General features: G+C 48.4%; 2 protein-coding genes across 2 annotated transcripts; both read right to left on the reverse strand.

The window, feature by feature from the left end:
- Positions 1–1,045: 1,045 nt before the first annotated feature.
- LOC103179166 (potassium voltage-gated channel subfamily A member 10-like) lies at positions 1,046–2,668 on the reverse strand. The gene has a single exon (XM_007894298.2). The coding sequence runs from the start codon at positions 2,666–2,668 to the stop codon at positions 1,046–1,048; it is 1,623 nt and encodes a 540-aa protein (XP_007892489.2).
- An 11,737-nt stretch (positions 2,669–14,405) lies between these two features.
- LOC103179088 (potassium voltage-gated channel subfamily A member 2-like) lies at positions 14,406–15,890 on the reverse strand. The gene has a single exon (NM_001292399.1). The coding sequence runs from the start codon at positions 15,888–15,890 to the stop codon at positions 14,406–14,408; it is 1,485 nt and encodes a 494-aa protein (NP_001279328.1).
- Positions 15,891–17,261: the final 1,371 nt, after the last annotated feature.

The following is a 17,261-nucleotide window of genomic DNA, read 5'->3' on the forward strand; positions in this document are numbered from 1 at the left end:
TTTTTCACCCTATCGAATCCCCTCACAGCTTTGAAAACTTGAAAACTATTAAATCTTCTATTAACCTTCTCCGCTCCAAAGAGAATAATCCCAGCTTCTCTAGCCTCTCACGCCTAATCTGTACCTAAAGTCCAATTACCCAGCCTTCCGCAATATCCTTTAATATCCTGACCTAACAAATATCTATCCACTTCCGTCTTGAAAATGTGCCTTTTTGGGGTAGAGAGTTCCAGATTTCCATTAGCCTTTGGGTGAAAACTGCCTCCTAATTTAATTCCTAAACGGCCTAGCTCTAATTTTAAGATTATACCCCTTGTTCTGGAATCCCCCATCAGAGGAAATCTATCTCCCCAATCTAATCCGCTGCACCTCCTCCTTATTCTATCTTTAAATGATCACTTGTTGAAACTGGTCATCATGGTTTATGACAATCCCCTCAAATGAAGCTTCACCATTTCATTTACACCTCACCATCCTCACCTCACCTCTCCCCCACCTGTTACCGGCCATTGGTGCCTCTTCCCCCTCATTACCATTCGGTCTCTCACTTACACGCTAAGCACAGAGCAAAGTTGTACAAAATATAAAACCGGAGAATAAATGATTAGAAGTTAAAAGAGATTACAAAATGCAAATCAGGTTCAGATCAACCAATATCAAGTTAGAGAGTACAAATAAGCCTCAGGGTAGGAATGGATGAAAAGCGATCGGGTTGGGATAGTCTTCTTTCGGGGGGGGGGGTTTGGGGATGGTCAGCCGGGTGTCTGACTCATGCGGAAACCCATCAACGTGCTTAAGAGTATGCAAACCAACCTGAGAATTCCAATGCGTCCCACCTGCACGTGGAAATCCCAGAGGTAGACTGTTGGAATGGAATATGGTGAGACTGGTTATCATGTTAACAGCTCTGTGTTTCAAGGTCAGAAGGTGAGGTGTGAGGTGAGCTCCCGGAGCAACCTAGGCGGGTATGAGACAGTGAACAAGCAGTGTGAAACTGCAGGATGAGAGAGAGAGGGAGCCCGAGGAGGGCAGAGAGCCACTGCGGTCAGGAGGTCTTGCGGGAGAGGAAAGTGCGAATGTTGAAGGTTCGTCTGCCACAGAGCCATTCCTTCCACATGGCTGCCCCCTCCTCTCCGCCCACATAGACTCCGTCAACCTTGTTAATGGAGACGATGCAGTCACGGGTGACTGAGCCCTCGCTCAGTGGGGGGGCATTCTCATCAGTAATGGTGATGCATTGCTTCTCCATATTCTCTCTATCCCGGTGGTAGAAGTAGTTAAAGTTGGAGACTATGACAGGAACGGGCAGGGCGATGGTTAACACCCCAGCGATGGCGCACAGCATGCCCACCAACTTGCCCCCCAGAGTGATGGGGCACATGTCCCCATAGCCCACTGTGGTCATGGTCACCACCGCCCACCAGAAGCCATCGGGGATGCTGGAGAACTGCGAGTTCGGCTCATCCACCTCGGCAAAGTAGACGGCGCTAGAGAAGAGGATGACCCCGATGAAGAGGAAGAAGATAAGGAGCCCCAGCTCCTTCAGGCTGGCTTTCAGGGTTTTCCCCAGGATCTGCAGCCCCTTGGAGTGTCTGGAGAGCTTGAAGATCCTGAAAACTCGCACAAGGCGGATGATCCTCAGGATGGTAAGTGACGTGGTCTGCTGCTGTCCATCGGCTTCTTGTTGTTCCTGTACCAGTTCGGTGATGAGAGTGACAAAGTATGGGATGATGGACATCAGGTCAATGATGTTCATGATTGCCTTGAAGAACTCGGGCTTGCTGGGGCAAGCAGCGAACCTGATACACAGTTCTGCAAAGAACCAGAAGATGCAGGCGGTCTCCACCAGGAAGAAAGGGTCACTGAAGATGTTATGTTGGGAGCTGGACTCCAGGGCCTGACTCAAGTTAGCAGGCTGGGTGGAATCTCTCAACTCACGGTTGTCCTGGAATTCAGGGAGAGTCTCCAGGCAGAAGTTGACGATGGACACCACAATGATGGAGACGGAGACCAGCGCAGCACCTCTGGCAGCACCAGAACTCTCCGGGTACTCAAAGAGGAGCCAGAACTGCTTGTGGGTCTGGTTGACCGGTAACTGGACCTCTTCCTCTTTGATGAAACCCTCGCCCTCCCGGAACTGTTCCATCACCGCCGCGCCCAGCTCGTAGAAGTGGATCTCTTCCGCAAAGACGTCCAATGGCACGTTGGCCGGACGCCGGATCTTGCCCTTGGACTGGTAGTAGTACAGGATCCCGTCGAAACTGGGGCGGTTGCGATCGAAGAAGTATTCGTTCCTCACACAGTCGAAGAACTTCATCCTCTTGTAGGGGTTGCCCAGGAGGGTGTCAGGGAACTGACTGAAGGTGCGGAGCCTGGTCTCGAAGCGCAGCCCGGCGATGTTCACCATGATCTTCTGCTCGCCCTCCTCTTGCTCCAGCTTGCTCAGCTCCTCGCTGTGCTCCTGCTCTGCCAGGATCAGCATGTAGTCCAAGCTGCCCTCGTTGCTCAGGAGCATCCTCCAGGTGGAGAAGAGGCTGGTGCAGCTGTGACGAGACCGGCTCCGATGCTGTTGCTGTGTGTGCCACCCTCGCTCCCCCTCCTCCTGACCTCCCAGCTCGTCAGCCAGGTCCAAGCTGATCAGAGCCATCTCCATCTCCGGCTCGGTCATCTCAGCACTCGACTGCTCACAGATACTGCTCGGATCCCAGCGGAGCAGCTGCTGGAGAGACAAAGAGACCGGAGAGTGAGGGAGGGAGAGATGGAGAGAGATAGGGAGGGAAGGAGGGAGGGAGGTGAGGGGCTGAGTGAGGGAGGGATAGAGAGAGTTGCGGGAGGGGGAGAGTTAAAGGTGGGAGGGAGGGAAAGAGAGGTAGATTGATTTCAAGATCCTCATCCTCACCTACAAGGCCATTCACGGCCTCGCTCCCTCCTACCTCTCCAACCTACTATCCCCCTACCTACCTGCCCGTACCCTCCATTCCTCTGGCTCCGGTCTGCTCCACGTCCCCGCCCCAACCGCCCTACCATCGGTGGTCGGGCCTTCAGCCTCTCAGCCCCCAGGCTCTGGAACTCCATCCCCCAGTGCCTTCGCCTTGCTTCTCCCTTTCCTCCTTCAAGGCCGGTCTCAAAACCTTTCTCTTTGACCGTGCCTTCAGCTCCCCTCTCGACTCTCTTCCCCCTCCTCGCTCCCTCCCTTCCCTCCCTCACCCTGACCATTTCCCCCCTGCTCGGGTCATGACCCAACTGTGCAGCGCCTTGGGACGTCCTCCTGACGTGAAAGGCGCTTTATAAATGGAATCTTGTTGTTGTTGTAGAGAGTGAGGGAGAAAGTGGGGGAGGGACACCGAGACTGGAGGGACGAACATATGGACAGGGGAGGTTTACAGATGGGTAAGGGAGATGGAAAAGTATCAGTGATGGGGCTCAGAGCCAGCTCATCACCCTGAGCCTCCAGCCATCGGCCAGCACAGGGCTAAAGCTATTGCTGTTGTGGAATTCAAACCGTCATACACAGGATTCATCCTCTCGCTCATGAAGAGGTTAGTTTTTAAAACGTGCACGAATTATCCTCGGTCAACCAGCCTTCAACAGTCCCTGGTACCGAGCACCAGCAGACAGTACTCTTAGCCCTACCCAGAGTACTGTCTGCTGGTGCATTGGTCTTGTACATCCACCTGTTACACATAAAATTCAGCTTTTATCACACTCAGAAATCAATGTGTCAATTAGAGAAATCAGTGTCAATCATATTGTGCACATCAGCGTCCTGTACACATAGCAATCAGTCTTTCTACGTCCGAAACACTGACTGTCCAGCGCTTTGGGACGTCCTTCCCACCTCTGTTGTCCTACATAGAAACCAGTGCCTGCTGGTTGAAGGGTGGTGTGGGCTGGTTGACTGAGGATGATTCCTACACGTTTCAAATGAACCTTTTTGTGGGCTAGAGGATGAATCCTGTGTATGACGGGTTGCATTCCACAACAACAACAAGGACTTACTTTTGCCCAGCACTCTCCCACAAAATGTCAGCTCACCTCAGTCATTAACAGTCCCGCCTCTGCTAGATTGTGTGTTTTAAGTCCCATGGCAGAGCTTGAGCTCCCAGTCTAGGCTGATCTCCATTGCAAACACTCAGCAATTCCCTACGTTGTCAGATGCCGTCCTGAGGATGAGACATTAAACTGAGATCCCGCCTGCCTGTTCAATCAGACAATAGGATCCCTTGATATTGTTCCACAACAGAAGGAAGAAGAACAGTGATCTACACTGACCTGTCACCCAGACGCGTGGCAGTGGAGTTGGCTACATGGTGGGCACATCTCTTTGCCAAAGACCCTCGTACGAGGACTTAATTAAACAGTTGGTGTAAAGTGAATCTGGTAAACGTCATTGGACTTGGACCTCTAGAGCATTTAGGTGGCAAGCACATCACAGGTTTTCTACCACATTCAAGGGAGATATCCATTGGACAGCTTGAGGAAATTGGAGCTTGGGACAGCAGCTGCTGGAAGGTGTTACTGGGTGTTCAATTCCTGAATTTGCCCTCATATATCCAGGGCTAAGTATTGACTTTGAATGGTGCACAGAGAGAGAAGCTATACTTCTAACTGGTGGAACCGTTGATCAGTGGATGATCAGGGTGGAGGGTGTCCAGACTGAGGCTCTCACACACTTCATGCTGAACTGTGCTGCTCACCAAGTAGCTAACAAGAAGCTTCTAATAATAGATATCAATCAAGCGAGGGCTTGACAGACGTCTAAAGCCTTTCTTCCTTGAACATAAGAAATGTTAGACAAAAAAATGACCAAGGTCCATCGAGTCACCTTCCACCTTCCTGGCGGTCGCATGCACATATGTACCGAACTACCTATGTATTATATCCCATGATGTTATTTCCTAAAATAAAACTATCTAATCTGTTTGAAGGAATCAACACTTCCTGCTTCAACCGTCTCCCTAGGGAGCCTGTTCCACAGGTTTACTATTCACTCACCAAAATAGTGTTTCCATAGATTAGTTCTGAATTTACCCCCCTTCAATCGCAGGCCGTATCCTCTGGTTTTACTATTTACTGTTGAAGGGAGGTAAGCAGGGGCTCCTTGGGGTTCAACTGGCTCCAATAATAATGTATCTAGCAATGAAAATCAGAATCAAGTCTGTCCTCTGCAGCAATCTCGGTAGTCTAGTTCCGGAGCCAACCCAGTATGCAGCACTTCAGGAACCTGTTGACAAAAGGACTTAGGGTGTGGAAAGTGTGGGAATGTTGTTCATCTTTGGGCAATCGCACATCGCAATTTGGGTTTAACAAGGGGAGGCAGACCAATCACTGGGAGCAGAAATTCTTCCTACTCAGATCCTGTTAACTCTGCAAGCCAAAGGCCTAATGGGTAGGTTGATCCTAGGATGGAGAAGCAACGGGAAGATTGTCAGACAATGTTCAAAATGGCAAGTTGCACAGTCTTAGCTGATCAAACTCCAGAAGTACCCAATACACACACTGGGATCCTCTAACTTTGACTCTTACCAACCTGTGCCAAGTACTCTCCGGAATTAAATGAGCAGGGAAGAGAATCCACTCCATTCCACTCACCTGGCTTCCCAAATAAAACCAGAATGGAGTATCCAGACCGGCAATTTGTGGGACCCCGCTGTGTGCAAATTGGCCATGGAGTTTTCCTACTAATACATGGTCAAGAGTTGACAAATAATTAGCTCCTACTCACTCATTCAGCAGCTGCTGTCACCCATAATAGACCCCAAACCAAGAGCTTTCCAGTAAGTAACAAGTAGGTCTTTTACCTGTTGCTGAGTCAGATAATGCTTCTGAGCACTTGTGCAGTGAGCAGGTGAAGGATGTACAAGGCTGAACCTTGAAGGTGGATTAGGGTAACTTAACTTAAATAAGATCTGACTTCAGAAATACTATACAGTAGGAACCAGATACCTGGCTGAGCACACTTGTGACCTGCTCAGGAGCGCCCAATCCCAGAGTGTGCAGAAGGCAGACTGTGGCAGCTCTCCACACACGGACCCTTTCCCACACGCGAGAAAGCTCGTCCTTCCAAGCACGCAGAGGCAAGATAGAAAAGCTGGGATCAAATTGAATTAAAATTGGTCATTTAAATAAAATTAGCCACTCACTTCACGGCTGTTTGTGGGACATTGCTGCATGCATTTGTGCTGCCACATTTGCCTACAAATACACTCCATTTCACAGTAAATCCTGTAAAGTGCTTTGAGACATCCTTCCTATGTGATAAGGTGTTATACCGTATGCAAGGATTATTATTATCATTATCAGAAACCTAAAGACGCAGCTGGTTTCAGCTTAAGACTATAAAACCGAGGCAATGTAGATTTTTAAAAATAAAATTCAATATTAAATTGAACACCAATTCTGTCTCTGGCATCAAGGCAGCACCTGCCTCTGTCTTGGCTCTAATGCAGTGCCTGTCTAGCATAAGAGTTTTTTGTTCCTGTTCTTTGGTCCGTTACTATTCTAATGCGATGTAGCCTGAGATCATATTCCCGAACCCCCTTCCCAACCCCAGCTCTCCCAACCCTCTGATTTCCCTTACTCGCAGCTGCCAGGAAAGCGATGTGGGGAGTGTGCGGGTAACAGACAATGTCTGTGGTGAACATAAGAAATGTAAGATGAAACAAAGGCTAAGGTCCATTGAGTTTGCCTTCCACCATCCGGGCGGTCGCATGCACATATGTCCTGAACTACCTATGTACTATATCCCATAATGTTATTTCCTAACAGAAAACTATCTATAAGAAATGCTGGGTAAAGGACAGTGATTCCAGCGATTGATGATCAAATGGTTTGTGGATGTCTCGCCTGAGGGTCAGAAGGTTGTAGATTACTGTCTCACATCAGGACTTTCATCTCATTGTCTAGGCTGACACTCTCAATACAGTAATAAAGGAAGCATTGCAATGTTGGAGGTTCATTGTTGGGACGTCCTCCCGATGTGCAAGGTGCTATACAAATGTCATTTGTTGTTGTTTTTGTTCAGTCCATAGATTCATAGAATGTTACGGCACAGAAGGAGGCCATTCGGCCCATCGAGTCTGTGCCGGCTCTTTGACAGAGCAAGTCACTTTCATTAACCCCAATCACCAGCTTTCTCCCCATAACCCTGCAAACCCGTCTTCCCCAGATACCTATTCAGTTCTCTCTTAAAAGTTCCTAGGATGAGACATTAAACCGAGCTCTTGTCTGTCTGTTCAGATGAGCATCAAAGATCCCTGGGCACTATTCAAAAATAAAATTGGCCTTTTACTTCATATTTATGGGATATTGCCGTGTACAAATTGGCTGCACTGTTCATCTATGAATGCATGGTGGTTCCACTTTGCAGTACCTTTCTGAAGCTCTTTGACAAGTCAAGTCTTTAACATCAAATGCAAGGATGATTATTAATTCAGTATTATCCTGGAGTGCCCTGAGACCAGGAGCTTAGTTCTGTGTTAGGAAGGGATGTTACTTATCGGATTGAAATGTCTCCACTTTACAGTAATTACTGTCAAGTGTAATGATTCTTTTTGTCGGCAAACCTCCACAGCCAATGTGGCCATATCAAAGTCCAACAAGCAGCCGTGAGGTGAAAGAACGCTACACTTAAACAGCCGGGACAGCGAGCCCCGTTGCTCGGAGTATATGGGCAGTGCTGTAACCTCATGCCAAAAATGTGCTGACAGCATACAGCAGCGGAGGCACAAACACTAAGCTGTGCGTAACAACACAAGACGGTAGTTGTGAAGTCTGGCGCAGAACACAAGAGGGCACTGCTAGCCACCTCTTTCACAGCACGTCTCACGTTGTGCTGCACACAGCATCGTGACAGCAGCCACGTTGTCCGGGGCATTTACAAAGGCTCACAAAGAATGTATAGCACCAAAATGGGCCACTTGGCCCAGCCAGTCTGCGCCAGTGTTTACACTCCACACCAGTCTTCACCCATTCCTTACTCTCCACACCGAAACCCTTCTCATCCCCGTGTGAAGATCTAGCTTCCTCTTGAATGCATCCACGCAATTTTATTCAACCACCGATTCAGGCAGCGGGTTCCACAATCTCAAAGATTGCTACATACCCTCTGTGGAAGTAGTTCCTCCTAAATTCCCTGTTAGATCAGTGCAGAGATAGCCCATCAGAGTCGCTGTCTTTATATCTGTGTCCCCTGGTTTCGGACTCCCCAACCATTTTCCTCAACAGTAGGCACATTGCACCCTAGTGCACACCTATCTGCCTGCGCTCCCCATTCCCCACCCACGCTCCCCCGTCCTGTACGCTACTCTACTCCCCGCCCACGGGGAGAGTGCATGCGGGGAGGGCACACGGATAATTAGGCTCGTAATAAAATGTGATTCTCCTCTCTCCACTTCCCCCAAATGTGCAATGAAAGACCAAGAGTCTGCGCAAAGGTTTCAGGTAGAATTTTTATTGAACAATGGGCTGATGGAAACTGGTTCCTACCTGAATTGATGGTTCCCAGTAAGCTCAGGCCAGCAGCAGTATGGTTGGGCTCTTTGAATCTCAGCAGCTTGGTTTCCCAGTCCCTGGACGCCTCACCTCTATACACACATTAACTCAGCACCAATATTTCTCACATTTCTTTAAAGGAGAGCAACAAAAGTGAGAGCAATGACTGAACAGAGAGACGCAGGCCAGGAGGTGGGTTCAGCTGCAATCACATTATGGGAATAAAGTGCAAAATCTAACGCTTTGAGATGTCTCGACAACATGAATGAGGCGCTGTATGAAATGCAAGGATTACTGTTATTATTATTATTAATATTTGTTATTATTATAGAGGCAAATGATGTGTGTTTGAGGCAGTGTAGCTGATTCTCTGAGCTGAGTTGGTGCTCCCTGGAGCTGACAGGTTAGGTGTCGAGGAGCACGGTTACTCGGGGCTTCTGTTGGAACGTAACAGTATTTGTCATTAAAAAGCAAATGCACAACATTGACAGTACAGTACAGACGTAGCCGACCATTCTTGCCGGTAGTTTTGTTCACGTGTGCAGTTTGCGTTGATGCAAAGTGTGCACAGTAGCACCGTGCCTGTAAGCGAACTCGTGCCGTGCTCCAATGCAAATGTAAAACACATGCAATCCCACCCCCCCACCCCCTGCTGCATATGGCGGGGAAATTACCATTTAATACTCGGGAGTGGGATGGGGAAGGAGGAGGGGGGTCGAACCTTTTGGCTGCTGAGGGCCAGATGTCGGATTTGAGAAACATCCGCAGGTCTCATAAGCGATATTTTCTTCTGATTGGCCAGTCCCGATGCCGGACAGAGCCCGAGGCCCCGGCAAACGTCTCCTGATTGCGTCTCACCTGTTTGCTCGTCGGACAATGAAGTTGGAAATGGTTCACGGGCCAAATTAAATCACCCCTGGGCCGGATGCGGCCCGCGGGTCACCGGTTGGACCATCCTGATTTAAAATGATCTATTAAGTGAGCTGGGACGGGGACTAGCATGTTTGGCAGTAGTCAGATGCAGCTCTCTGGGGTTTATTAGCTCCGCTCTGTGTGCACTGCTGTACCCATACCCAGTCGGTCCTCTCCATGGCAACACAAGCTCCTGTTCTAGCCTCCGAGGAAAGCAACCTCACTTCCTGCAAACGCTCACAATCCTGTGCCCCCGTGACTCCCCCATTCCATCAGACATAGGACCCAAAAGAACCAGCAACCACATGCAGGAAGGAGCACACATGCAGAACAAAATGCAACAAGAGGCTTCATCCAGATCGGAATATAACTGGAGATTCTGTGCATCTCCGAATGCAACACAAGGTCACATTCAGCCTAAGAACAGCAGAAAGTCAGATGCAGACCTTGATGTCACAGATGTTAACAGGATGCATGTTCATGCCTTAAAGAGACAGCACCTTTCCAGTGGCACATTGTATCCCAGCTCCCTGAATTTTTGTTCATCGTTCTGCTTTCCCTCTTAATAATAAAAAAGTACCCTTTTCTTGTTCTTATCAAATATACCATCTTGTTCGAGAATATTCATGGCATGATAAGGCTCCAGCAAATGCAAGGATTATTATCCTGTCCTCTGCTAATCTTGGAAGTTTTTTCTATTCCCAAGCTACCTCAGGATATGTTTCTTTACATTAAAACAAATAATTTGGTCACTCAATCCACGATTGTTTGCGGGGACACTGCTGTGCGCAATTGGCTGCTAAGTTTTGCCCACAAAATATGCAGTCAATTCACTTTACTGTATATTCTACATTGCAAATGCAATGCTCTAACCACTGAGCTACAGGACTATTGGAAGGTATGCATGTGTGTGTTTGTGTACAAGGATGTAGGGTGAGGACATGTTCGGGTTGAATATCCCACTAACATTGACAATGAGGAATAGGCACGTGGACAAGTTTGTCGCTGACACAATTGCTGGTTAGAGTTCTTTTGCTTATGTAAACAAAACCTCAGAAATCTCGTATTGGGGTTCCAGAAACTCAGTTCTCTCTATCGGGGCCAATAAAATGCAAAATTCAAATCAAAAGCATACACCAATTAACTTTTAAATATAAATGCGGGATCCTCTTTGCAATTCAGAATTCTGGATCCCATAGTATAAAAGCAGAATTAAGACCTCAATCCACTCTGCAACCCTGACCTTCTGAGGTAGTGTATTACACAATCCAGGGTCCTGTGAAGAACTGTTTCTGATCTTACTTTTAACCAGTTTAGCACTAGTTGTAAGACTGTGAGACCCCAAGAGGTGTCAAGTGCAATGCCAACTTGAGGCAGAATGGGATGTTTGTCCTTCTCACCAACTATTCTTTCAGTCTCTCTTCAGGAATTATAGACAAGGACAAGTATAGACATGGATAAGGACCTTCAAGGGGCACTTGATGCAGTAACGCATAAGAACCTTATTGCAAAGATGAAAGCTCTCAGATTTAAAGGCCAAGTGGGTGGTTACCCAGATAGACATATTGGTAGAGGCACGGGTAGAAACATAGGTAGAGGTCTGGGTCAAGCTTTGGTTAAGGACTTGGGTAGAGGCACTGATAGAGGTACAGCTACAGACATTGGTAGAGATGTGGGTAAAGGCACAGATAGAGGCACGGATAGAGACATGAATAGCGAGATGGGTACAGGCATTATATCATTATATTAATACCTGTATTGGCGTTTGAATTTGTCCCTCCAATGGCACTATGTATCCTGATTCCAATTCCCCGCTTTTTCCTATATCCTCCACCACTGCGAATGCATATCGAATTACCCTTTAAACGACTTCAAATCGATTCTGCTATAACCACCCATCTCTGGCAATTCATTACATAATCTTAGTTTTAACTGTCTGGGAGACAAATATTTTCGTAACATTTTTATGCTGTCTTCTAGTTATAATCTTAAACTAATACCCTCTTGTCTTTGAAGGACCTGTCAGCAGAAATATTTTTTTCACCATTTAAACTCTACTCACAAATCATGTTATTACCTCAAACATCTCTGTCAAATCACCCTACAACTTTCGCTCTACTCCAAAGGAAAGAGTTCCAGTCACTCCACTGTCTCCTTATAGTTATATCCTCTCAACTCCATCCTTGTAAATCTATGCTGCAGAATATTCTTTAATTCCCATTCTCTGCCACTTGTCCTCTAAACATTTCTCTGTTTATTGTAGTACTTTTCAATCCCAGGTCCATAATTTTGGCCACAACTCTCAAAGGGAGCACCTCATAAAATGTCTTTCCAAAGTCCAATTAAATACCCGTCCTTCAGATGAGAACGTTAAACTGAGGTCCCGTCTGCCTGTTCAGGTGGATGTTAAAGATCCCATGGCGCTATTCGAAAAGGGAAGAGAGTTTCTCCTGTCCAGCAATCCCCCAAATAAAATAGGTCACTCACTCCTTGGCTGTTTGTGGGACACTGCTGTACGCAATTGGCTGTTGCGTTTCAACCACAAAATACACAGTCAATCAACTTTACAGTGTATCCTGTGAAGCACCTTGACATGTCTCAATGAGGTGATAAGGCACAATATCAAATGCAAGGATTATTATTATTATCAGCATCAACCATGCCTCCTCCAACAACACTCTTGGTTACTTCCTCAAAGAATTCAATCAAATCCATCAGCCACGACCTTCTCTTTACAAAACCATTCTTTCTAAAGGTTCGGCAACAACATCCCTTTTTATAAACTCAAGGATTTCACCTACAATTGATGTAAAACTCATTGGCCTACCTTCCTCTCTTTCCTGAACGACAGAATGAGCTTTGCCACCACTCTCCAAACATCTTGGACAAATTCTGCATCAACAGACTTCTGCAAAACCAGTCAGAACCTTTGCTGTTTCTCCTCGGATCGGGGATTCCCTCTGCCTCTATGGGCCTGTACCTCAGGGGTTTGTGTCCCATTGGGCCTGTGTTCGAACTGGGTCTTTCTCCATATACTTAAAGGTTTGGGGTATGATACAGGGAGTGTTTTGTGGATGTTATATCAAGCGCTCTGAGACACTACGCTGAATGAGGGCGCTATATAAATGCAAGTTACTGATGATATTAGAGATCTGCCAAATGGTGAGAAATAACCTTGTGGAGTCCTGTAACGAAGTGGTTCATTTGAGAAAAAGAGCATGAAATGGAAATGGATCCACGATAACAACATCCAAGAAGTAGGGGAGCAGATGGATTGATGTAGCTGTACAGATCTGTGGTAAAGGCAATAAAACAGGCAAATGGGATGCCACCTCTTGTGGTGTCATTTCAATGACTTCCATATCCCACCCAGCAAGAAATAATTGTGCTCTAATTTTAATTGATTTGCGCATTGTATATTGCATTTTAAGAGGAAATGTGCAAAAACCCCTTTGGCAAATGGCCAAATGTCAGTCTTATTGTGATGTTCCAGGATACCTCCTGGTCTGTAGCTTGTCTGGAGTCTGGTATACAGCCTGCACAGCCCAGCAATCGGCGTGCTGTCTCTTTGCACAAGACTTAAAACATTTCAACTCTGCCGCTACCTATACAGCTTTCATTTCCCACCGAATTATAGTACAAGCAGTTATGCATAACTGGAAGCATTTCATTGGAGAAAGAAACACATGAGTGACCTGACGATCGAGTTACAAAGAGGATGTTTCTAAGAACTTGCTTTTTGGAAATGACCATAATTATTGAGAGATTACAATGAGTTTGACATTAACCAGCCTTGTTGGCAATAAAGATTGACAGACACACACATAGATTCCCACAGACATTTGCACACACACATAGATTTGCACCCACGTACACACGGATTCACACACACACAAACACATAGATTCAAACACACACAAAGATTGACAGACACACATAAATTTACACACACACAGATAGATTGACAGATACACACACAAAGATTCACACACATACATACATGTAGATTGACAGACACACGCACTTAGAATGACAGACACAAGCACACAGTGCCCATCTCTCTTTGAAATTATTTTGTTTGTAGAATTCAGGATGATTTATTTTACTAGTCGGGCAGGAGCTGTACAATCAGCTGTTAAGAAGGAATCGACTTTTCGGCATATGGGCGTTCATGTTTTGGTTTCCCACACATTAAAAGTTTTGAGAACATCCTAAGTGTAACTCGGTCCCTTAAGCAACCCTGACGTTATAGTTAAAAATATACGATAACAATGTAAATCTATCTCTGAAAAGACAATCGAGCCGATTCTACTAAGAAAATATATAATCTACATCTGATTTTTGTGGGGTTTAAATCCATGCAGCACACACCATGCATTCTTTAGCTTGCTGTAAGGTGGGAGTGCAGCAACCCAAACCTCCATCCAGTCTGCTCTCCCTGGCATTCATCGCGCAGCTCCGTCTGTGTGAGAGCTCCAGCCTCTCCCACCTCCCCGGCTCCAGCTCCGAGACACGCCGGCCGAGGTGTTGCCTTCATCCCTCGGAGAGATGGATAGATCAGCTGGCAAGGAGGGAAAGGGGGTTAAAAGCAGTCGGGAGTCCGGAATCCTTCAACCTCTGGCTCAAAGCAGGAACGTGGCTCAATGGGATGCGGGTACAGAGGTATTGAGGTGTACAACAGGAGGCCAGGTAGGGTTTTGCTCGCAGGGACTCACTCTTCAGTCTAATCACTCACTGCAGAGGGTCAAGCGTGAAGATTTCCTCAAGTAATGTCACTTTTGTTCTTGGTGTTGCTTTGAAGAGTTCCAGTGTTTTCTCCCACTGGAAAACACTGGAACTCTTCAAAGCAACACCAAATACCCAATGGATTGAATGTCGTGATGACATGTCACTATGATCGTGTGTGGATAGTTTTGATGCTTCAGCCTCGCAGTTAGAGACACTGGATCTTCTGCCCTCCTCCCCTGGACAGGACAGGACAGGCTCGGCTCCTGTCCCACTCAAACGTCAGTCAGCATTTTGGTGATGTTGACATGGTTGGTGTTGGGTAAAAGGCAATGTGGAGTCTCTGGTCTGTCCTCCTCGGGAGGGTCGCCCGCTTCTCGGGGATCCATATAGTCATCATTGTCCAAGCTAGAGGCGATGGGACTCCTCGGCAGCTCGCTGCTGGCCTTTAGCCGGGGACAACTGGTGATGTGTAGATACCGAGCTTGCTCCTCACCCTCCGTCTCCCGATGGTAGAAATAGTTAAAGTTGGAGACGATGACGGGAACGGGCAGGGCGATGGTTAAGACCCCGGCGATGGCGCACAGCGACCCCACAATCTTGCCCCCGATGGTGATGGGGTACATGTCCCCATAGCCTACGGTGGTCATGGTCACCACCGCCCACCAGAAGGCTTCGGGGATGTTGTTGAAGTAGGACATTTTCTCATCAGCCTCGGCGAAGTAGACGGCGCTGGAGAAGAGGATGACTCCGATGAAGAGGAAGAAGATCAGGAGCCCCAGCTCCCTCATGCTGGCCTTCAGGGTCTGCCCCAGGATCTGCAGCCCCTTGGAGTGTCTGGAGAGCTTGAAAATCCTGAAGACTCGCACCAGGCGGATAACCCTGAGGATGGCCAGAGACATGGCTTGCTGCCCTTGTTGTTGCCCTGCTCCCTCCTCCTTCTCCTGATGCTGTTGCTGTTGAGCTGCCAGCTCGGTGCCCAGGGTGATGAAGTAAGGGATGATGGCCACGATGTCGATGATGTTCATCATGTTCTTGAAGAAGATGGGCTTGCTGGGGCAGGCGAACAATCGGACCAGAAACTCAAAGGAGAACCAGATGATGCAGAGGGTCTCGAGGATGAAGAAGGGGTCAGTGAAGGTGCCGGATTGATAAGGCTCTGTGCTGTTGGTGTGTTGGGGTCGGGGGGCGCCGAGGTGCTCTGCCTCTTCTCGAAACATGGGCAAGGTCTCCAGGCAGAAGCTGACGATGGAGATGAGGATGACCATCACAGACACGATCGCGATGGCCCGGGCTGGACCCGAGCTCTCGGGATACTCGAAGAGAAGCCACACCTGGCGCTGGAACTCGTTGGCCGGCAAAGGGCGCTCCTTCTCCTGGATGAAGCCCTCGTCCTCCCTGAACATCTCCATGGCCTCCTCGCCCAGCTGGTAGAAGCGGAGTTCCTCAGAGAAGATGTCGATGGGCACGTTGACGGGTCTGCGGATCCTGCCCCCGGACTGGTAGTAGTAGAGGATGGCGTCGAAGCTCGGGCGGTTCCTGTCGAAGAAATACTCATTCCTCAGGGGGTCGAAATACCGCATCCGCTTCCTGGGGTCTCCCAGCAGCGTGTCCGGGAAGAGCGACAGCGTCTTGAGCTGCGTCTCAAAGCGCAGCCCCGAGATGTTGACCACCACCCGCTCGCAGCACTCGTGCTCCAGCTCGGAGGTTGGTGGAGCGGCCACCACCTCGTCTCCGCTGTCCCCTGCGGCTACGGTCATCCTGCCCGCGGGCCAGTGGTTGGGCTCCCCAGAGTCCGGGGGGCTGAGGGCCTCCTCGGGCGAGTGCCGCTCTGCCTGGTTCTGGGCGTTCAGGTCACTAACGAACCTGGGTATCCCCGAGTACTGGGAGGCGACGATAGCCTGAATCTTGAAAGCTGGTGTGAATCCTCAATGGGATCCCGAATTGTGCGGATCTGTGTTCCTCCCTCCTCCCAGTTTTGGGTGGGGTTGGGATCCTGGGTTGGAGACGTGGGAATAGATCCTTCTCTGCCTCCGGGTCCTGGGATATAAGATGTTCCTCAAGTCTCTGGGATGTGAGAGATGTTTATCTGCAGCTGGCTTCTCGGGAGATGTTTTTCTGCACCTGGATTGTGAGGGGAAGACGCTGCAGGAAGTTATTGAAGTCACCTTGACAAGCATCCCAGGTCCTGCGCACAGCCTCTCTGCCCAATCGCCCTCACCTGTCTATGAGGAACACTGCCAGCCTGCCCTCCTCCAGCCGGGAGCTGTCTGCCTAGCAGAGGGGCAGCGAGAGATACAGAGAGCTCGGTGCATCCCTTCAGATCTGCACCTCGCCTGCTCCAGACGCTGTAACAAGTGCCACAAGATGCCGGATCAGCAAATCTTAGCGTTCCGGTGTCCTCCAAGCCGTGACGTAGCTTGCAGCACAGCAGAGTGAAGAGTCTGAGTGGCAGCCAGAGAGATATACAGATAGAGAGAGGTGGGGGTGGGGGGTTGGGGGGGGTGGCTGTGTGGGCACAGGATAGAGACAGGCAGAGAGAGAGAGAAAGGTGCAGTCAAGAGAGATGCAAGCAGAGATATAGAGAGAGAGAGACTTGCAGAGAGAGAGAGAGAGAGAGATGCACAGCTTAGAGAGAGAGAGAGAGAGAGAGATGCACAAACATAGCTTAGAGAGAGATGCAGAGAAAGAAGTGCAGAGAGTGAATGATAGAGGTAAAGAGAGATGGACAGAGATAAAGAGACAAATGCAGAGATAGCTTAGAGCCAGGAGAGAGAGAGAGATACAGAGAGAGATGAACAGAGTGAGAGAGGGGAGGAGGAGAAAGACAAGAGAGGCAGAAAAGAGAGCAAGAAGTGAGGATCAAATAGACCAAAGCCCGAGAGAGAGAGAGAGAGCTGTGAGTTTGACTGTGACTGAGGCGCTTCCCAGTTAAAAAAAAGTGGGAAATGCAATAAATTGCTTCTCAGCCTTAAACACACACAGACACACCCCCCCCCACACCCCCCCCCCCCACACACAGTGCTTCACAGGACTTACTGTAAAGTGGTGTGACTGTATTCATAGGCAGACTTGTCCCACAAACAGCCGTAGGATTGGCTGCCAAAGCCCTAGAGGCGAGGCAGTAAACA

The sequence above is a fragment of the Callorhinchus milii genome, unplaced genomic scaffold, assembly GCF_018977255.1.
Source record: "Callorhinchus milii isolate IMCB2004 unplaced genomic scaffold, IMCB_Cmil_1.0 Scaffold19, whole genome shotgun sequence".
In the NCBI taxonomy this organism is placed as follows: Eukaryota; Metazoa; Chordata; class Chondrichthyes; order Chimaeriformes; family Callorhinchidae; genus Callorhinchus; species Callorhinchus milii.

Excerpts from the sequence above, each read along its gene's own strand:
- LOC103179166 (XM_007894298.2), bottom strand. The coding sequence starts at position 2,668 with ATGACCGAGCCGGAGATGGAGATGGCTCTGATCAGCTTGGACCTGGCT.
- LOC103179088 (NM_001292399.1), bottom strand. The coding sequence starts at position 15,890 with ATGACCGTAGCCGCAGGGGACAGCGGAGACGAGGTGGTGGCCGCTCCA.